We start from the raw sequence: 21,760 nt of genomic DNA on the forward strand, positions 1-21,760 counted from the left end.
GATGTTCACTGCTCGTAGACTTAAATTACACCTTTCTTGGCTGCTAATTCAAAGCACATTGTGCGCTGTCTGTCCTGCGTGCTGCACAACAACATTGAATATTTAGTATTTACTGCTGTTTACACTTAGCTAGATTAATGCGATGGTGTTGTGTTTAGTATGTTGCTTTGTTTTTTTTTTTGTGCTTGTTTTCTATTCTTCTCTCAACAGGTGATCCAGGAGATTTTTATTTTTTTTCCCCTTACTCACTGTCCCTCTCCCCTTCTGTTTTTCCTTTCCTTCCTCTTTCTTTCTCCCTTTCCTATCCCTCACTCATGTCTGTCCCGTCTGTAACATCTGAAAATAAAATATAATAAATAATAAAAACAAAGGTCGATCAAATGGACCAATACTGCAATGCCACGATGATCCATTTGGCAAAGTAAATCCATTGGGTATCCTTGTTGGTCTTCAGACAACAATTCTGACGGCTAAAGAACCAAATGGGACAGGCAAAAAAAAGAAGGAAATGTTTTTTTTTTATTCCAATCCTTTCTTCTTTAGCAGCATTTAAATAACCTTTATCAGATTTGATGGTTTTGTTACAGACTTTTCAAGAAACTGTTTTGCTTTTCTTTCACAAATGTGTGGATTAAATTGTTAAAATGTACAAAACAGTGATGTCATGTTTTGTGACGAGGACCCAGGCACAGAGAGATTGATGAATTTAAGAATCTTATGATTTAATAAAGAAATTTGCAGACTTGCACAGAGATGGTAAAATTGATGACTGATAAAGGAGATGAAGACAGCAGACGATGAGGACAGGGAGGATGCAGGATGAGTAAAGTGTATCTTAGCTGGCTGGGCAGCTCTCTGGGTGCTTAGCACCCCCAAAGCTCTGATCCTAGAATCGCCCCTGAGTCAAACTGATGTTTATTTTCTTCTGCAAATTAGCAAATCTAAATATAGTTTTAGTTGAACATGAGAAAATATTTTTTTGCGATGTTATGTTCTAAGTTGAAGGCGTGGTATACGTTTTTGTGGTTCAAATTTAGATGATGAGGACGTAAACCTGAGGGGGCTAAATAAGTATATACTTCTGCCTACTCCTTTTCAAACAACTGCATGGAATGATTTTATGAAACGTTGGTGAATGTATATGTTTGAAATAAAAAAAAGCACTGAACTGAACTAATTCTCCGTCCTTCCATAAAAAGGTTTACTTCAGTTTTTTAAATGAGTCACGTGGTACGACCAACTCGCGAGGCCTCGATACATCATCAACACAAACTTCCACTCGCAGTCCGAAGCCTCGCCACGCCGCGGAAGGATACACCGCACATCGACTTCACCGGTGTTCTGAGAAACAGGAGCAGCCTCGCATCCTCGTGCTGAGCCGGAGGTAGGTAGCACGCACACGCCCCCATTCCTCGTGTAACGGGCACGCACGCACGGCACAGTGGACACAAACTGAGCTCAGACGGGAAACGTGTTTTTTTTGTTTTTTTTTTTAATTTCCCTGGTGGAAGAAAAAAAAAAAAACTCGCGTTAAATAGTGCCACGTTTGTAAGGAAACAACGCTCCGGGGGAACAGAAAATTGTGATGCTACCATACTTGTGGGGACCAGTCAGTAACGGGGACAACGTGTCTGTCCCCACGAGTTAGAAGCTACTTTTGAGGCTCAAAATGTGGTTTTAGTGTCAGGGTTACAGTTAGCATTATGTCAACGAGATGGCCTCACTAAGATATGAAAACGAGTGCGCGCGCGTGGGTTGCTGTGACCTCTGACCCTTAAAGGAGCGGTGTTTTCCTGCTGACCGTACAGGCTGTAACTCTGACCTCTGTAAACTCAAACTAGGATCACAGAGATGTGTCTGAGTCTGTCGTCTGTGTCAGGTCTCCACACAGCGCGCACTCTTTGACAGTTTGACGGTTAGCTCTTAGCTCAGTGCAAAACAAGCAGCTTCTCCACACCAGTTTGAACCGGTCAGATAGACGCACACTGTGCTATAAACTGAGCTGCTAAGAGAGGTCATCCTCTTTTTAGAAGCTGGCTGCAGTTAACTGCTTGCAGGCTGTGGTTTCCCTAACAAAACTACAAGTTCACTGAGTCATCGGCTGATTCGTTTCAGAATAAACGACCTATGGGTGTGAAAATGTTTGAGTGTTTAAAATCACAGTGAACAGCTACAAGTACAACACTTTAAATCAACTCCAGAGTTTTTTTTTTACCTGCTTCCTGTATTCCTACAGTTCTTAGACAGTCACACCATTTTTGTACACAGTGAAGTTTATATAAAACATTAACATGTGACTGAAGTGCAAAGTTTCAACTGTTATTTAGGGCGTTTAACTAAACTGTGACATGAGGCATCTCTTATTGTCAGAGGCTCAGAAGTCACTGGATAACTGACATAAATAATCCAGCATCTAAATCTTATTTCACAGCTCACAGGTGGAGGTGACGTATCTGAGGAGGGAGGAGAGGAAGGTTGGCAGAGGTCAGGACCACTGAGGGAACAGAAGCAGCAGGATGGCTTCACCCGAAAAGGTGCCTAGAAATAATTGCTGTAAATAAAAAAAGGAGCATTTTCTAAGTTAAGCACGGCAGCGTACGAAAAGAAACCACATGACGAAGCGCTGCTGCTTGCTGAGCCTGAGAGAAGCGAGACAAAATCTAGACTTGGAGTTTGAAGAATTAGTGGCTTCATGATTTGTATTTTCACATGAAATAAATAACAGAACAGCTTTTCTCAGTGGAGCGTGCTCTGGACCTGAGACTTGTTTGTAGGGCTGGACGATGGAGAGTTTGTAACATATACTGATTAGCAATGAATCAGGAGTATCACTCGACTTTTATCTGGGAAACTTTCTGTAATGTCTCTGATAACTGACTAATAACACACTAATTAAACAACATTGCACACTCAGTACTCTTACCAGGCAAAATAGCCAACACCATTTTCAGTGTGCCTGCAGGGAAAGAGTTTAAAACCAGGACAAATAAAGATTAGAACAAATTAAATAATAACACTAATGGCAGTTTAAGTCGTGTAACTCTAGCCTGTGAATCATTCAAGCATAAAATAAGGAGGTAATACAGGGATGTTCCATAAACATCATTTGTTTTCATTTCTTTAGTCAAATCTATGAAAAATGCCAGAGAAACAGTTTGACAGCATACAATATATTTTGCGCCAACAATGTGATTTCCAAACAGCAGTTAGCTGAAGGGTGTCATTTTGGACACGAGTGTTTCTGGGAATAATAAAACATAGATGACTTGTTTTGACAGCATTTCATTTGGATATTTACTGATCTTAAAGTATATATGATCAAACACAGCCGAGCATTTTAGATGTTTAGTAGAAACCTTTTACTCACCTTTCCTGTTTCTTCAGTTTTTGTTCTACTGCAGAATATTTTTAAGGTTATCTGCTATAAAAAGTCAGGAAAATCTCCTTCATGTTTTTTTGTTTTGTCCTCAGTTACTTTGACACAAAGACATCTGCTGTGATGCTCACACCTCTGATGAAGTCTCACAGTGTCAGTACTGATAAATGATCAGAACTATAATACTTCTGACTGTCTGATTTTAAAATTGAACCGAATCGCATCGGGACCTTGTGAACCTGAATTGAATGGATTATAGAAATCAGTAACGATTCTCACCCAACAGAAGTGGATGTAGCTCTGGGTAAGGATGAAAAGATCACTTTTTCGTTAAGTTAAGGCCTGATCTGTCTGAAATTCATAGCCAGTGCTCTGACACGGAGCCATTAAGCTTTGAACGCTGAAAAAGCACTGCGTATCCAAAAACAAAATTATATGTCGTGATAAATGCACTGCCCAAGTGTCCCCTCTCCTCACTGCCTTTCAGCGGCAGGTAGCAGCAAAGATGATGATGATTAAGTTTAACATTGCCAAAGCACTTTAAGCTCGAGCACTTTTTCAGTAACTTATCTTTCTTGTAGATCTGTGCTCCAAATAAAGAACTTTGTGTTCACAAGATTGTTAGTTAATCATCATTACAAAAGATTGAAAAACCATGCTGTGAAGTTTAAGGTTTGTTAGGCCGTGTTTTGAGTTTTGTTTGAAAAAGAATAGCTTCATATAAGAAGAAAATATATATCACATATGCAGGACACCTTAAACTAGTGTTTTTAATTAAGCAGCAAGGCAGAACAAAATCAGGGCTGCATCAAGACGCGAGGACTAAACCCCAATTCAACCAGAACTGAACACATTTGTTAACTTTAATAAGAGTAAAGAGAGAAACTATCTGTATTTCTTAATTGCAAATGGCACCAAATTGTATTCAAAATTGAGCCACACTTATGGAGCTCCACAATCCTTTTCCTGGTGTTTTGGTTGACATCTCTTGATTTTCCCATGTCAAAGAAACAGGCTCTGTGTTTTGCCTTATATGCATCCACAGCTGTGCCACCAATTTACTCACATGGACTCTACTAACCTATCAGAAGCTTCTTCAGCTCAGAATGGAGTCGTCTGCAGTTTTCTTATTAATTAACAATAAACTTAGTGTATATGTACTCCTAAATATGATGAAAGTGATTAAAATAGAAGCTCTGTCTCTCTTTATTCTGACATTAACTAATTCAAAAGATATTTCAATATTTATTTATCTAAAACAAAAGTTTACTCTAAATTGATGTTTAACAGTAAAAAAATGTTTTTATGTTTTTTTTTTTTTATGTTTTTTCACTAAAGTGTATGTAAATATCTGGTTTCAACTGTGAATATACTGCTGTGTATTGAAATTCCTCTTGATTTGCATAGAAATATATTGAACAACATCCAAAGCATAATATATAAAATTTCTAAATTATTAACTAACAATCTTGTGCTTAAAGTGCTTTGTCAATATTGTAGAAAATGTTAAACTTAATCATCATCTCGGCTCCTCTGACGACCTGTTTGCTGCTGCATGCTGCTGAAAGGCAGTGGGGAGAGGGGACACTTGGGCATTTATCGCAGCATATAATGTGTTTCCTGGATACACTGTGCTTTTTCAGCATTCAAAGATTGATGGCACCATGTCAGAGCACTGGCTATGAATTTCAGACAGATCAGGCCTTAACTTAACAAAAAAGTTATCAATCGTTCTTTTCATCTTTTCTTATTACCCACCTACATCCACTTCTGTCAGGCCTAGGCTGCTCATAGGGCTGTGTATCATCACTGATTTCTATAATCCATTCGATTCTGGTTCTCAAAGTCCTGATTTGATTCAATTTAGCCTCAGACAGTCAGAAATATTATAATGAGACTTCATCAGAATTGTGAACATCACAGCAGATGCCTTTGTGTGAAAGTAACTGAGAATAAAACACAGAAAAACATGAAGGAGATTTTCCTGGTCTGGCTTTTTATAGCAGATAACCTTAAAAATATTCTGCAATTTTGCATAATTTTAAGAAGTTTAAATTTCTTCAGTATTGAACAGCAGAAATTAGGCTTTCTTGTCCGAGGTCATTGAAGTGAAAAAAGAAAAAGACAGCGCTGTAAACAACAGTAGACTGGTGGGTAATAAGCAAACAAATAATGCAGAAAACAGAGATTTGAGATTGGAAACTGTTCCTGAAGTACACACAGAGAGAGAGCTGTGCAGGAAGTGTGATTTTTATCGTGGCGGAAGCAAAACAGCAAAAGTCAGAGGGAATTCATGACGACATTGATCAAATGTGAAGCGCAGTTTGCTGCTTCTTTTGCTGCTGGCTCTGCAAATTTTGGTTGGAGAGAGGCAAAACCTGCAGCTCAGAATCAGCGCAAAAAAGACGTAAACACAGCGCGGACCGGACACATCAGGATCGCTAAGCGTGTCCGTCTACGGGCCGTCGGGTGAGAAAGCCAAGAAAGACAAAGCTGATTCTGATGCGTCCACTCTGTGTTTACGTCTTTGTGTGGAATCCGTTAATGAATTGATATCGCTTTATTCAAGCTACTCACCTCTCTCTTCCACCTGCACTTTCAACTGGACCATGGCCAATCAGAGAGGTCCCGCCCCTGACTATCTCTGATTCGTTTAGTCCATGATAGGGGCAAAATGTGTGTCTGTTGTTGACCACACGGAGAGTTGCAGAGATTTTTTTTTTTTTGTTACCCGAACAGTTGGTCGCACACTCCAAAAGACCCCGGGTTTCTGAAAAAACAACCCGGGCTTAAGCCCAGTAAGCCACCCCCCGCTCCGCCAATGGTGCTGGCGCACCAGTGCAACCATGGGAAAAAGTTAGTCTAGAGCCCTGCTGACTTCTGGAAGTGTCACCATGTTGCCAGTACCTGAGTTATAATCTGTTTTTGTTTTTCTGTTGAATTAGGACAAGACCGGCAAAGAAATGCGGAAAAAACACAGATGTCAGCAATGCCAGAAGGCTTTCCACAACCTGAAGCAACTAAAGAGTCATCAAAAAAGTCACACTGAAGAAAGACTGTACAGCTGTGATCAGTGTGAGAAAACATACAAAACAGTACGCACGCTAAATGTTCATAAGAAAACGCACAGTGGAGAAAAACCACATATGTGTCAGGAGTGCGGCAGTGAATTTATCTCATTGAGAAACTTATCGACTCACATTCAACGGTATCACACTGGAGAGAGACCGCACCATTGTCAGCAATGTGACAAAGGGTTTGTGACCCAAGGAGAATTAAAGAATCATCAGAGGGTTCACACAGGAGAAAAGCCCTACAGCTGCAGTGAGTGCGGGAAAAGTTTTTCATGGCCTTCGAGTCTTTTCTATCACCAGCGCATCCACACTGGGGTGAAACCGTTCAGCTGTGAGGAGTGTGGGAAGAGTTTCACTCAAATAGGTACTTTAAAGGTCCACAAGAACATCCACACAAAAGAAATGATTTTCACCTGTGAGGAGTGCGGTAAAGATTTCTCTTCATCATCTAACCTTAGAAGGCATGTTGTTATGCATACCGGAGAGAAATCACACAGATGTGACCAGTGTGGGAGAAGATTCACCTTGAGGGAAGACCTGAGACGCCACACACGTATTCACACTGGAGAAAAACCATACAAGTGCAGACACTGCGACAAGACTTTTAGTTCACAGACTCAGCGCACAGCACATGAACGCATCCACACTGGAACGAGACCGTACAGCTGTGAGGAGTGTGGGAAGAGTTTCACTCAAATAGGTACTTTAAAGGTGCACAGGAACCGCCACACAAAAGAAATGCTTTTCTCCTGCGAGCAGTGCGGGAAGGTCTTCACTTCTCGTGGCGCATTTAATTATCATAAAAGGATCCACCGAAAGAAACAGCAATAATGTGAACTTTGCAGAAAAAGATTTGAAGGAATACAAAGTCACTGCTGTACTCTCACTGAAAATACAACCTGAAAGTGTAAAAACGCTGTAAACAAACCTTCATTATGCAGTTGTTATGTCAACATACTTCGTCTTTCCTGTTTGCTTGTTTTAAAAGATGTTTTTGTTGTTGGGTGCTTTATTTCATTAAAAAACGAATTAATTCTATAAATATCATTATACATCGATCTATAATTACTTAACTACAGCTTTCCAAAGTGCTGTCTTTTATATGTCATACATACGATTGTTAAAAATGGCAGGTTTGTTTGAACCAACAGATTTCTTTTAAATGAAGCAGTTTGTCTTTCTAAGAATATTTTATTTGTTTATTACTGTGAGTTTTGTTGTGACAGAAACATCATTTTCTTGAGGTTTTCATTATATGACACTTGCTATGTACTTTTCTTTGAAACATGGATGCGAGTTGTTTTAGGCACATCGTTCAGGCCTACATCATTATTGTGTTTCTGTTGCATCAATAGAACTTCGTTTTGAGGCAGCTAAAGTTGCAGATGTTGCAGACTTTGTAAAGTTACTTTGATGTTAACAAAGTTTTACACAAACTGATGTGTTTGTTTAAACTGTTTTTGGAGGTCCAAACATGGCCGACCGAAGTGTTCGTTGTTGATACAGTTACTGAAAATGATTTGATTTGTCATTAGGACTCAGAGAGGACCTAACTTCTGCTGTCAGTGACGTGAAAATACTGACTGCTGATGTTTGTCAGGGTTTGTTAACTTATAGCAATGTTGATAATAATAATAATAATTTTAGGATCTTGCGTTTAAGTTTTTTCCTTATTGGCTGCTGTCCAGTCATTTCTAACATGCACTGTTACAATGCTGTTTGTTTCTTGCATAAATAAAAAGTATTTATTGATCAGTGAGTAGAAGGATGGGTGACCCCTCCCACTCACTTTGTTTGTATCCCATCTGTTCATCTGTTTTCAGTGAATCTCCTAAATATAAATAAACAAATACTATGTTCAGGAATGCTTGGACTCTTATTTCTTCTGAACAAACATTTCTGTAACTCGGTGTAAGGGCATCGTTTCTTGCTCATAGAATCGTCTAGAATTCAGATCTATGACATTGAGATAACTTATCATTAAAAGCATGAGGCCTTCTGATGTGATCTTGGAAAACCGCGACATCCTTTCCCCTCGTGTGTCCACACAACGTTCAGATGTGTGACCAAAGCATTTTATTCCAGTCAGTTTTTTATATTGTAAAGGTAAAACACTGCGGGAAGGAAAAACTCCCTTTTAACAGGAAGAAATGTTTTGGCATAAGTAGAAAACTTCTGCTGAGATAGTATAAATATCAACACTTTACCGAGTTCTTTTGATTCCTCAGAGGCATCCAATAGAAGACAAAACACTGGTCAGTAGACCATTTAAGACTTTATTACTTCTAGAAGGGAGATGCGTCCTGCATGACACGCTGCCGCGGATCTGAAAATTGTGGTGTGCCCCTAACAGTTTTATTAGAGAAGCTCTCTCATTTTAGTCTAAACAACAGCATTCCAGTAAATTTCCACAGACAATGTTCCCTCTTATCTATATTTTCCCAGGCAAACATGAGCGAGAGTCTGCAGCTTTCTACTTCTCAAGGACACGTGGTCTCATGCCTTTATTTTTCAGGCTGTGTCCACTTAATACTACACTATATAACTTTATAACACTTTTTAATAAAAAGCATAGCATTATTGAGGCACAACAATAGTCATAACCTCAAACCCAACCCCCAGCATCTTTTGTTTCTTGTGTTTTGTTTACATGTAAAGTAAATGTAGGAGCGTGATGAGCCGTGCTTGCGGGTCCCGCGAAAATTTGCAAGCAGATTTGCGTCGCAAAAACGCGTTTGGCTCGCGAATAAAACCACGCGTGTCAGTTTTTGTGTTGCATTTTGTACCCCTCGAGTTTGAAAAATCTGAGCAGAGTGAAGCTGACCCCCCAGCCACTTGAAACGTAAAGGCAAATAGGCGGAGCGGTTAGTGCTACGTTTGTGCAGATTTGTGCAGGTAAAATGAGCGTTTGTGCTGCTACAGTTTCTGAGATATTAAACTTTATTTTATAGGTCACCATCCCCCCAGACTGCTCCAAAACCGGCCAAAATGGTCTACTTTTTTAGTGCTAAGTTTGTAAGTAAGTTTGCTAAGTTAAGTCCCTGTCCTCCTCTTCAGTTCGCCTCAACATACGCTCGTCATATTCTGTGACATGATTTACTCTGAGGTGTTTGACAAGGTTGGTGATGTTGCCACAACCATACATGCCAACCCTCCCGATTTTTCCGGGAGAATCCCGAATTTCAGTGCCCCTCCCGAAAATCTCCTGATTTCCCACCCGGACAACAAAATTGAAAAACCATATCACAGAGTTCATAGCGTGGCTGAGCCAATTCCAGTTTCCAACAATGACGGCAGCTACTTAGTTTTAATATTACTCTTATTTCTCTTTCTGGGTCGCAAAAAAACCTTTAACATATTTTCAGGTGAGAATGTAGCTGTGGAAACTTCAAATATCTGAGCCGACACATCGTCTTCAAACCCCCGCGGTCTTTCGCTACTCGGGTTAAACATGATATATGAGTCACTTTGATAACAATAAAATGTTATTGTTTGGCTTTTTCAGTGTTTTATTTGTTCGTGAGTAAATCGGTTTGGCTGAGATTAAAGTTATTAGATTAAATTAAATTTAACTTTATTAATCCCTCGGGAGGGTTCCTCCGGGGTTTTCACACAGCTGAATAAACGTCAAACAGAAAACTGACTAAAGAGAAGTGTGAGACGGTCGAGAGTTTACGTCAGTGCCCGGTTATATTTTAGATAGCAAGGAGCAGACGGCCGAGTTTCACTCCACCGAGGGAGCTCGTGACGTACTACCCGGCTTTCTTTAGACCGCGAAGGCGGGTCCTCAGGTGGAAGCAGCCTCTGAATTTGGACACCCCGCTGTTTCCAGGCCGGCCAATAATAACGGTGACATTTAACGTATTTTATCCGATAAATAAACACTGTAAAATGTGCCCTTTTGATTGTCTCCCTAATTCTGAGGTCTCAAGGTTGGGAAAGTATGGCCACAACATCTCACTCTTGGAGCACTTTTTTGCCACATGTATCGCAAACCACGTCTCAGCTGTTTGTGGAGGTAAAATACGTCCGCACATGACTCCAATTACGCTCAGCCATTGTTGGGAGTGCGCACGCCAAGGGGCTGCGAGACATTTATACAGCCGTATTTCGCACATGACTATGAAAGGCGGAAGAGGAAGTAGTTCCTTTGAATGTAGACAATCCGAATGATATACAGTGGGGCAAAAAAGTATTAGAATTAGGGGTAGAAAGAATCTAACCATCATGCATTCTCACTAGCAGGTTTCAAAAGCATTATGTTTAGAAATAGAAATAAATTTTTAGAAAAGAGAGAGACCCAAACAAGTAAAAAGATGTATTTGGACAGTGACTCAGATTTTAGTTTAAAAATGACACGAGAAAGTTTCCAAGAAATAAAATAGTCGTGAATAATAAATCTGGAATGCACATGTCCTGTTAGCTGTTTGTTTGGTTTAGTCATTTTTTATTCCTCTTTAAATACCCCTAAGCATAGAAAATAAATACAGATTTTTCAGGTTCTCCAAACTCTCAAAGTCACAAAGTCACAAACATTTAAAAGACAAAAAGAAAAAAAAAAAAGAACAAATAACAGAAGAAATAAATCTTTCTGTTCGTTTCTGGTTTTCCCATCATAATTGTTCCTTTTATGTTCTTACTAACATAAAATACTAAATATTAAAGACAGGTCTTTAGCCCAGTTCTACCAAAACCAGAAGAAAACACAGAGCTCAGATTTCTTCTTCTCTGGCTGTTTCCTTTTGGGATCACAGTTTAATCCAGTTTGAGTTTTTCTGGAGCTTTTTGCTGCTCCTGCTGGTTCCATAAAGAAAGCAAACATGCAGAATAAAATGTGAATTCAGCAATCTTTAATAATTTTGTTTCCAAAGGTTAAACCAGTGCTGTTGTATACCAGTAAACCTGCCATTTAAGGGGGATTTAAAGCTGATTTATGGAGGTAGTTTGAATGTGAGTGACGTGATAACAGCGCGCTGGCTGTCTCACTCTCTGTGGATCTGCTACAAAGCTTACAGTCTTTAGTTTAGGAGTCTTCAGTCTGAAGATGTTTCCACCTTAACTTGCTCTGAATATCTTTGTGTGGTGCCCGGCCACTCTGAGGAGTTCCCCAGACATCAGTTTTGGGTCCTCATCTGTTCACATTAACCAGAGATACAATTTAGCTTATCTGCATAGATTGCTGTTTTTTGAAAAGCTAAATAACTGGTTGTTCTTATTATTTCATGTGATGATATACACTGACCAGGCATAACAGTATGAGCTCCAGCCTAATATTGTGTTTACCCTCCTCTTTGCTGCCAAAACAGCCCAGTCATCAAGATATGGACTCCACACAGGCAGTGTGTTAACAAAAGATCCCATAAGTCCTCTCAGCTGGGAGGTGGGACGTCAGACATGTTTGTCCAGCACGTCCCACAGATGATTGTGTGAGTTGAGATCTGGGGAATTTGGAGACCACCTCAGACTTGTTGTTGTGCTCCTCAAACAGTTCCTGAACCATCTGTGCTTCATGGCAAGACGCATTATCCTGCCGATGGCAGTCACAGCCATCAGGGAATACTGTTTACCAGCAGACCAATACTCAATACCATCTTCTGTTTACTTTCTATCAGAACCAGGACTTTATGTCAGCAATCTGAGCTACAGCAGCTAAGGTTTGGACCACAGAGCCAGCCTTCACTTCCTACGTGTATCAATGAGCCTTGGCCACCCATGACCCTTGGCCACCCATGACCCTGTCTTTGGTTCTTTCTGTTGTTTCCTTTGATCACTTTTGATAAAGACTGACCACAGCACACCAGGAACACCCTACGAGTCCTGCAGTTTTTCAGATGTCCTCACTCAGTCATCTAGCCTCACAGTTCAGCCCTTTTCAAACTCGTTTAAATCCCTACACTTGAATTTTTCCTTTACCTCAACTTAAAGACTAACTATTCACCTACTCCTGATGTAGCCCTCACACTAACAGGTGCCATGATGAAGCGGTAATCAGTGTTATTCACTTCACCTTTACCTTCACCCATGATGTTATGCCTGATCGGTGTATGTCGGACAGCTGAGCCTTCATCATTTGTGTGGATGCGTGCTCTGACACTGAGCATTTGTGTGTTCACACGCTCAGCTTAAACACACGTCTGTGTGCTTTCACTGTTTGTGAACGAGTTCTTGAATTGTTGGTGAAATTCACAAGTGATGCTCTTTGTTAGCATCATCCTCAGTTCAGGTGAGCTCCTGCAAGACACGAGGTCAGAAAGGAAATCCAGATTCTTGTTATTATGATTGTTATTGTATTATTCTAACATGAAATATTAACAAATTAATTCAATCACCCACAGTTCATTGATTGTTGACTGACAGGTTAGAGTGTTACCTGTGGCTCTCTGTCGATATAAAGACACCATAAGAAGAGTGGAGATGAAGTACGGACAGAACACCAGCAGGTAGCGCATCAGTGCAAAGTCAGAGTGAAGATGACTCGAGTTTGGGTGTGGAGCTCCTGAAGTGGGCGGGTTTGCAGTCTTAGGTTTACCTGCAGAGAGAATCACACCTGTTTAGGTGAAGGTGTTGATGAAAAAAGAGCTGAAATCAGAGTGAAGCTCCTCACGTTTGACAGTGATCCAGCTGGGTGGAGACTCTCCATGACCGCTGATGTCACACTTGTAGAGGCCTTCATCAGACCTGGAAACATGCTGGATGGTCATGCGACCTGTAGACTGCTTCCCAATAAAGACACCATCTTTATAGAAAGCAGCTGGGAGGTTGGAGCCGGTGGTGTTTGTTTTACAGAGCAGAGTGACGTCGTCTCCCTCCATCACAGGGAGGACAGGACTCTGCAGGATCACTGATCCACCTCACAGAGACAAACTACAGCATTTCATCCATTTACACACAGCTTCATCAACACTAACTCCACACACTCAGCTTACCAGTGACTGTCAGGTTAACCATGTTACTGATGGGACCCTCTCTGGACTCACACCAGTAAACTCCACTGTCCAATGTGAAGATGTAGCTGATGTTACACGAAGAATTAGTCGAACCAGCTGGTTTTCCCCACCCATCTCCACACCGAGTCCTCTGTCGTTTGCTTGTGTTTCTCCTCAGAGTCCATCCAGCAGAGCTGTCGTCCTCCTCACAGCTCAGAGACACAAACTCTCCTTCAAACAGCTGAGAGCTGCTGGGACTCACAGTCAGACGAGCTGTGAGGAAGAGGAGTCAGACATTACTCACTGAACCTCACACTTTTACACTTTGAGTCTGTCTGTCGTACTGTCAAAAATGTATTTTATTGTCATTTATTCCAATAATCTACAGCAGGGGTGTCAAACTGCAGGCCTCTAGAGCCGCTGTCCTGCAGGTTTTAGATCTCACCCTGGGCCAACACACCTGAATGACATGATTAGTTTATCACCAGGCTCCTGGAGAACTTCAAGACATGTTGAAGAGGTAATTTAGCCATTTAAATCAGCTGTGTTGGTTCAAGGATACATCTGAAACCTGCAGGACACCGGCCCTCGAGGCCTGGAGTTCGACACCTGTGAGTTACAGTTTTCTTATTTATATATAAATTGTATTTTACCAACTTATATGCTTTAACTCTAAGCTAATGTAGAATTGTATTCACTTTTTTAAAATCAAGTCTTTGACTTCATGAAAAGTAAAAGTGGAAATTCTTATTTCTTCCATCTCAGTGATTTTTATTAAATTGAATTAAAGATCCTCACTGGTCTCTGAAGCTGATGGACATGTAAATAAACTGCAGTTTAATTAAACTGATTTTATGTTTCTGCTGATTATTTGAAGAATAATTCTTCCTACAGTAACAGGTATGCGCTGCTCATAACTGAACCTCTCATGCTGAGCACATCTAATTACAATTACTTTCCAGAAACACTAAAGTCAGACATGGTGTCAGAAAGAAAATGCAATACTACCAAACAACCAGAAGAGGTCAGGATACAGACATTTGTGAAACAACAAGTGGATGTACACGGCTGACACAAACACACTTACTGTAGTACTGAGGTCCAGGATCTAAAAATGATGCAGTGGGACCGACTATCAAAAGATTCCAGTGAGTGTAAATACAATGTCTTGAAAAAGGATTCATACCTCTTTACACATTTTATCACTTTATAACCACAAACTTAAATATTTCATTGAGATCTTCTGTGACAGACCAACACAAAGTAGCACATAATTGTGAACTTGTATGACAATGATACATGGTTTTAAAAAGTCTGAAGAGTGTGGCGTGCATTTGTATTCAGCCTCCTGTACTCTGATACCTCCAAATAAAATCCAGTGCAGTCAGTTGCCTTCAGAAGTCACCTAACTAGATCATAGAGCTCACCTGTGTGTGATTTAGTCTCATTATAAACACATCTGCTCTGTGACGGCCTCAGTGGTTTGTTAGAGAACATTAGTGAACAAATCATGAGGACTGAGGCACTCACCAGACAGGTCAGGGATAAAGATGTAGATAAAGTTATAGTAAGGTTAGGTTATATATAAAAAACAAAACAAAAAGCACTCCAAGACATGATCATCCACCTAAACTGACAGACCGAGGAAAGAGAGCACTTATCAGAGAAGCTTCTAACAGGCCCACTGTCCATTTGGAGGAGCTGCAGAAATCCACAGCTCAGGCGGGAGAGTCTGTCCACAGGACAACTGTGAGTGTGTATTCCACATATCTGGCCTGTATGGAACAGTGGCAAGAAGAAAGCTATTGTTGACAGACAAACAAAGGCAGTGTTGGGGAGTAACAGAATGCATGTACCTGTGTTATGTATTTAAAATACAAAATGTAACTGTATTCCATTAGAATTACCTTTTTTAATCGGTGGTAATCAGAATACAGTTACTTTGTTGAAATAAATAGAATACACGGTGGTCATTTCCGGTTCCATATGTTTGGCTGTCCCCTCTCTATGCCTTCTCCAATTTTGTGGATTGAAAGCAGTCGGGCGAGGGTTTAGCTGGGCATGTGTCATATATAGCATGGCTGAGAGCGGGTTAGAGAAAAACACGTGTCCTCTTTTTAAAATATTTCTATACTCAATTTCCATATGGGATGAATACGGTTTCTCTGATTCTGATCGCTGGAAACAAAACACACAGTAAGGCTCTAATGTAAGCGTCCTGTTATTGTTGGTGGCGTCAGTTACACAATGGACCCAGAGCCAGCAGTGCACGGGCAGGAATGCATTTCTTCATTGGAAATGGGCTGATCAACGTACTATTGCTTTGCGGTTGTTATTACTATTAGTGAAGGATACTCGCGAACAAGCTAACATTGTTAGCTGGCGTTAGCTGAAGTTAGTTCATAGACTGCAGACTGTTAGGCCAAATACTCATGTACGCCCGTCTGTACTTGTGTTTTCGCCGGATTTCACAAGTTTATACGGTGTCTAGAACGCAGTGTGTGATGAAATCACAGCTCCTGAGTTTTTGCAGCCATCTCCTCTTAATTCATTTGTGATTATTATTTGCAATGGAATGACACATGGCATAAAAAATATACATGATGTACAAGATTTCTTTAAGAAAGAAAAAAAGAATTTGAACTGATTTGAATTGAACAAATATTTAAAATATAATTGATCATATTTGGAGCAGCTTTCAGGATCTCCACGTATTAACATGCTGGTTTTAGACTTGAAGGATAGCATTAACAACCTGCTAGCAGCAAGTAATCATTTTTGCATAAGTGCTCCAATGTTTTTGGTTACGTCTGATACCCACCAGCTTGATAGCTAGCTGGGGGTTCAAGGCTTGCTAGAGACGGCGAGAACACCGAATTCCCAGCAAATCATTTTCAGACCCCTGCATTCTTTCGCTGCTCGGGTTGAACATGATATAAAAGTCACTTGGATAATTGAAAAATGTTATTGTTCGACTTTTTTCAGTGTTTTATTTGTTCCTGAGTAAATCAGTTTGGCTGAGATTAAAATTATAGTTTTCACAGCTGTAGGAGGCTACCAAGGACTTGAGACTGGGAAGGAGATTTGCCTTTGAACAAGACAATGACTGGAAACATACAGCGAAAGATACAATGGAATGGTTTAGACCAAAGAATATTCATGTGTTAAAATGGCCAAAGTCCAGATCTAAATCCCATCGGTGGCGAGACTTGAAAACTGCTGTTCACAGACGCTCCCCATCGAATCTGCCTGAGCTTGAGCTGTTTTGCAACGAAGAATGAGCAAAGATTTCAGTCTCTGGATGTGCAAAGCTGGTAGAGACATACCTCAAAGACGTGTAGAGGAAGGTGGCCCTACAAAGTATTGATGCAGAATCCAAAACACGGCAAACCAGATTTGATTTGCTTAAAATTTTGAAAACCATGCATCTTCTTTTTCTTTTTTGTACCACTTCACAATTGTGTGCTACTCTGTGTTGGTCTGTCACAGAAAATCACAATAAAAATTATGTTTTTGATTGTAAGATAACAAAAGTGTAAAAGTTCAAGACCAACAAAATCAAAGTTTTTCAAGGCACTGTGTACAGTTCACTCTGGATTAAAGGAAATCCAAAATAAATTCAAACTTGCGCTCACAGTTCTTGTTTTATAGATAGATAGATATTTGGTACTGTAATTACAGTGTGGAAACTATGATGACTGTAGTGGAAACACAAGGGAAGTGAAAAATCTCACTTCATCATTGGATGTTCCCTAGAAGCCTGAGACTGTTGTATCCAAGGGATGATCCAGCCCTAACTATTGGCTTTAGCAAAAAAGAAAAGGGTTTCTGTCTCCCTTTTAAGCCTAATCTTGAAAGTAGAGATAGTGTCTGTCTCCTGAATCCAAACTGGAAGCTGGTTCCACAGAAGAGGGGCCTGAACACTGAAGGCTCTGCCTCCCATTCTACTTTTAAATACTCTAGGAACAACAAGTAGGCCTGCAGAGCAAGAGCGAAGTGCTCTAATAGGGTGATATGGTACTACAAGGTCATTAAGATAAGATGGGGCCTGATTATTTAAGACCTTGTATGTGAGGAGCAGGATTTTGAATTCAATTCTGGATTTAACAGGAAGCCAATGAAGGGAAGCCAGTCTCAGACCAACAGAATAGACCCAGCAGAAGAAGCTACTTCCATTTAGGAGTTTTCAAGGCCTCTGAGGATTTCCTCCAGTTTTTATCCATCTATTGGTATCAAGACTGCATCTGTGAGATTTTCTACCACAGAGGGAATTTTCCGCGACTGCTACAGCTGCCAAATATTTCAAGTGTGTACTCGTCCATAACTCAAATAGAAGAACAAATATAAGAGGAGGAAGACTCTGATTTTAGCCCTGCTTCGCAACCTGCTCTTCTACAAAGAAACAGAAACATCCTTGACCTGAGATTTTCATCATAAACTGGTTTCCCTCTTATTGGACTCAACTGACCGGGGGCAACATCCAGAACCACGTCTAGCCTTCCAGTGTCATCCAGGCTGCCCAGCTTTCTAGCCTCATTTCCACCAGTCTGTGAGGAAGTCTTACTGTGAGGAGATTACACAGTCCAATTGTTCAGCATTCCAGTTTGCTTCATATCAGGTCCTCACCGGTGAAGCCAACTGCCTTCGTTCCACCTGCGCCCTCTTTAAAGAAGAAGCAGAGCTCTCACAAGCACTGCCGCTCTGCCTGGGAACACTCCAGACACTGAGCCACTGTTATTTGAGCCTGAGCGTCCAAAGCTGCCTAAATGTCCTGAGCTGGCCAACCTCAAACACTGAGTGTCCTGAGTGGGTCGAACCTGAGCAGCCGGTGTGCTGGATGGTCCTGTGTTGTCTGTTGTTATATCCAAGAGTAGGACTGGACTGCTACCATGTTCCTGCCAGGCTTCCACAGGGTCTTCACTGCCTTTGTCACCAGCTGACTGTCAAACCACTGGAGGGTCCTCGCCTCGTTCTTCTTTGACATGCTTCTCATCTATCTGACGTGCCCCGCCTCCACAACCTCCAGAAAAGTCCCATCACCCTGCTTTACTCTTAACTGCCCTTCTGCTCTGCTTGGTATTTGAGTCGACCTCCTGAACTGCTTTTCATCAGGTAGCAGAGATGAGCAGGCTTGAAGGAGCTTTACTGCAACAAACTCTGTTTGGCTGTTTTTGTGCTAAAGTTCTGAGAGGCTATTAAAAGAAGGAGCCACTGTCCTCTCTAACAGTTAGATCCCATGAAATACATCAAAGATTTGGACAAATGACCCAGCACCTGTAACAACATCCACCCAAGATACACAGACTGGTGTTGCTGCACAGCAGCGTATGTATCTGCATGTAAATGATGTTTCTGTCACTGTGCATTTGAGATGTGAGTTGAACACTTGAACGTTGTTGTTTCCACGTGTGTGGGCATCATCATGGGGTTAGCACTGGTGCCTCACACGAGGGAGCGTGGGTTTGACTTTGTTCATGAATTTGTAGAAGTGTTGATTTTTTTCCATGAAATTTAGATGAAAATATTTTTCCAAAGAAATAAAGTTTCAGTTTTAATGTTGTTTAAACATCTTTCAGAATCAACATCTTTGTAACTTGTTTCCACGTTAAGTTATTTTGTACTTGTGGGATAGTTTATCAGTTTTGTCTATAAGACCCACAAACATTTCTAGAGAGCAGCAAACATACAGATTTTAAGCTTTGGGTCTTTTCTTTCTTCCTTCTTGCTCAGGCAGCGGTTAAAGCTGGAAAGTCTTTGCATGACAGCTGCAGAGAGGATGTGGTGTCTTAGAGCTGCACCACAGCCTGACCGTCAGTACATCAGCAGCAATAAATGCACAAAACATGAGATCATTTTGCTTATTTCTGACTTTCAGACACTGGTAACAGAAGCTCACTGACCTTGGTGTGTCGTGCAGATCAGCACTGCAGTCAGAACTAAAAGAAAGCAGCAGGTTAGTCTGAGGTTTCGCACTCATGAAGACGACAGTGACACCAACATTTTCCACTTCACTTCTCTCAGTGTGGGGCTGTCTGGTCTGTTCCAGTTCATAACTGTCCCTCTCCTTCTTACTGCCAAAGTTTAAACTCTTTAAACTGGTTTGTGACTAAAGTCGGCTTCAATTATCTTTTAGGCAAATGTTCAGAAACTTGCGAATACCAAAAGGAAAGAGATCTTAAAACTGTAGATAGGTGTGGATCAGCCTGAAGGATAAGGTGTGATTGTTTAATACTGCAAACATCGGTTACCAGTGATATCATTTACTCTGAACTCAACCTTAGATTAGGGCAGGAGAAAGGGATTCATATCTTCTCTCAAAAATCCTAAAAACTCTGAACACGACGACTGTTTTAGAACATTTATTGCAAAACCTGCAGACCAGCTTTACACTCTGACATGTTATAAACCCGCAAACTTGCTGAACATTGAGTTTCTGAGGTTATTGTTAAATCTCAGCATCCATAAAAACATATTGTACTTACAGAGGAGACACAGCAGCGTTGTTTCCTCCATCCTCTGTCTCGGAAATGTTACCAACACTCTGGTCCGCTCTTGCTCACGTCTTTTAAACCCTCCTCCTTCCTGTGATTGACTCTGTGGTTTTCTCACCTTTTACCTTCTTGCCAGCTTCTTTAGTTTTGCAGCATAAAGTAACAAAGAAGAGATAAAACTTAAAAAAAAGGTTAATATGAAGAGAAAACAGCCACAGATGATACGTGCATGGTGCGTTCACTGACAGGAAAATAATGATGGTTTTTTTTTTTTGTGCGTTTAAGCGAAGAACCTGAAATTTCTATTTTTAATCTGAAAGATTCGTAAACTTTTATTTGTCTTGTTTTTTTTTTTTTGTTTGTTTTTTTTAAGTATTGAACCTAAAACATGTTTTCTTATGTAAATTAAGTCTCCAGCTGGTGGGAAGAAAAACACAAGCTGCATTTTTTCCTTTAGGTGTGAGCAGTTCAGCTGAGAGGAAGTGAGCTGCGGGTGGGGGATTTTCTTTTCTTTAACAGGAGTGTGAGAACCGCTCGCTCCTTTAACCACTAACATGTACATTTCCTCAGGTTCAGTAGAGCAAAAACATACACATGATAAACCCTCAAACCTGAGGTCTGACATCTGATTGTGGTCCTGAATCGACATCACTCATCCACAGGCCTCAGTGCACAAACTAAACGGCACTTTTCAGGTGTAGCTGGAGGTAGAAATGCAGTGAGGACAAAGGAGCTTCTGAGCGCGCTCGGAGCGCTGTTCTGTTCACGTCACTTGTTCCCAGGTGAGATGAAGTTCAAGCAGAGCAGCGATGTGGAGCTGAGTGTCACTTTTCTTATTAATGCTCAGTTAATCAACAAGCATCACAGCACACAAGAGCTTCCCGATGATCCTTTTTTCATTTGTTTGTGAAGTAAAGTTATTTTCAGCACAAGTTTACTGATCTGTTGAATCAGCCGATGCAAACAAACTGCTGAGCAGCTTCATGTGGAACAAGCTTGAACACCTCTGCTCTCTCAGTGCAACAAACAGGAAACCACAAACGTATAAATGATTAAATCTTTGTGTTATAAAATAAAAGCATCACTGAGGTGAAGTGTGGAGGAGCTGCTCAGCGGGTTCCCTCAGTTTTCCACATAATGTGGAGGCGTTGTTTCGGCACATGGTTCAAACAGAAAACACTTCTTCCTCTTCAGTGGAAAGCTATAAATAGACACTGATGTGACAGACAGAGAGGTGCTTTATGTATGATCTGTATACTGTGTTACGCCCACTGCGGGCCCCACTGTGGGTCTCGCTTAGTGTCAGCCTACTCTATGAGCTCCACACGGGCCTCAAAGGCCAAACAATTCAAAAGCTTCACCAAAACAAGACACCACTCATGTAGCTGGACCCAGGCTCAGCCCACTTATGCTCAGCAGTGCAGAGCTATCCAAACCAGAAAGGCTTTTACTTTGAAGGATTCTGCACTTCCCTCTGACAGCAGCTCCTCTGAATGAAGGGAGCTCAGAGCTCTGATTGTGGAAGAAAACATCAAAGGCAATCTGAGTTATTTTTACTGTCACGTTATAAAATGTGATGTTCTAGCATCATGTTATTCTTCTTTAGCCTTTAATGGAGGAAGCTTTTCAAACTGATAACATCAGTGCTGCTGTACGTGTTACATTTAGACTGTTTTACAGGAACATCTGTAAAAAGTACAATATAACAATTCTGTGAAGTTACTTACAAGTAACGTGTTTACAATAGTTTACTACTTCACAAAGGAATAAGAATGTAACGTCCACAATTAGACTTTAATTACAGGAACTTTTAGAATTTAGCAGGACAGAAGCAAACGCATAATTGAAAAAATAATAATCACAAAAAAAATCATGTCAAAGTATAATGAATTA

At 40.7% G+C, this 21,760-nt stretch overlaps 2 protein-coding genes across 2 annotated transcripts; one reads left to right on the forward strand and one right to left on the reverse strand.

The window, feature by feature from the left end:
• The first annotated feature begins 1,341 nt into the window (after positions 1–1,341).
• LOC146673167 (uncharacterized) lies at positions 1,342–8,017 on the forward strand. The gene is made up of 3 exons (XM_085401842.1): positions 1,342–1,384; positions 2,432–2,534; positions 6,322–8,017. The coding sequence occupies exons 2-3, from the start codon at positions 2,517–2,519 to the stop codon at positions 7,279–7,281; spliced, it is 978 nt and encodes a 325-aa protein (XP_085257968.1). The 5' UTR covers positions 1,342–1,384; positions 2,432–2,516; the 3' UTR covers positions 7,282–8,017.
• A 3,048-nt stretch (positions 8,018–11,065) lies between these two features.
• LOC146673168 (Fc receptor-like protein 2) lies at positions 11,066–19,897 on the reverse strand. Its single transcript, XM_085402088.1, has 6 exons — positions 19,859–19,897; positions 19,277–19,312; positions 13,377–13,649; positions 13,055–13,300; positions 12,821–12,979; positions 11,066–12,681 (listed from the first exon to the last, which is right to left on the reverse strand). Exons 1-6 carry the CDS (start codon positions 19,887–19,889, stop codon positions 12,665–12,667), a joined length of 762 nt encoding a protein of 253 aa, XP_085258214.1. The 5' UTR covers positions 19,890–19,897; the 3' UTR covers positions 11,066–12,664.
• Between the last annotated feature and the right edge of the window lie 1,863 nt (positions 19,898–21,760).

The sequence above is a fragment of the Rhamphochromis longiceps genome, linkage group LG3 (genome assembly GCF_057381845.1).
Source record: "Rhamphochromis longiceps isolate RC_006_pf linkage group LG3, R_longiceps_female_GT1.1, whole genome shotgun sequence".
Lineage (NCBI taxonomy): Eukaryota > Metazoa > Chordata > Actinopteri > Cichliformes > Cichlidae > Rhamphochromis > Rhamphochromis longiceps.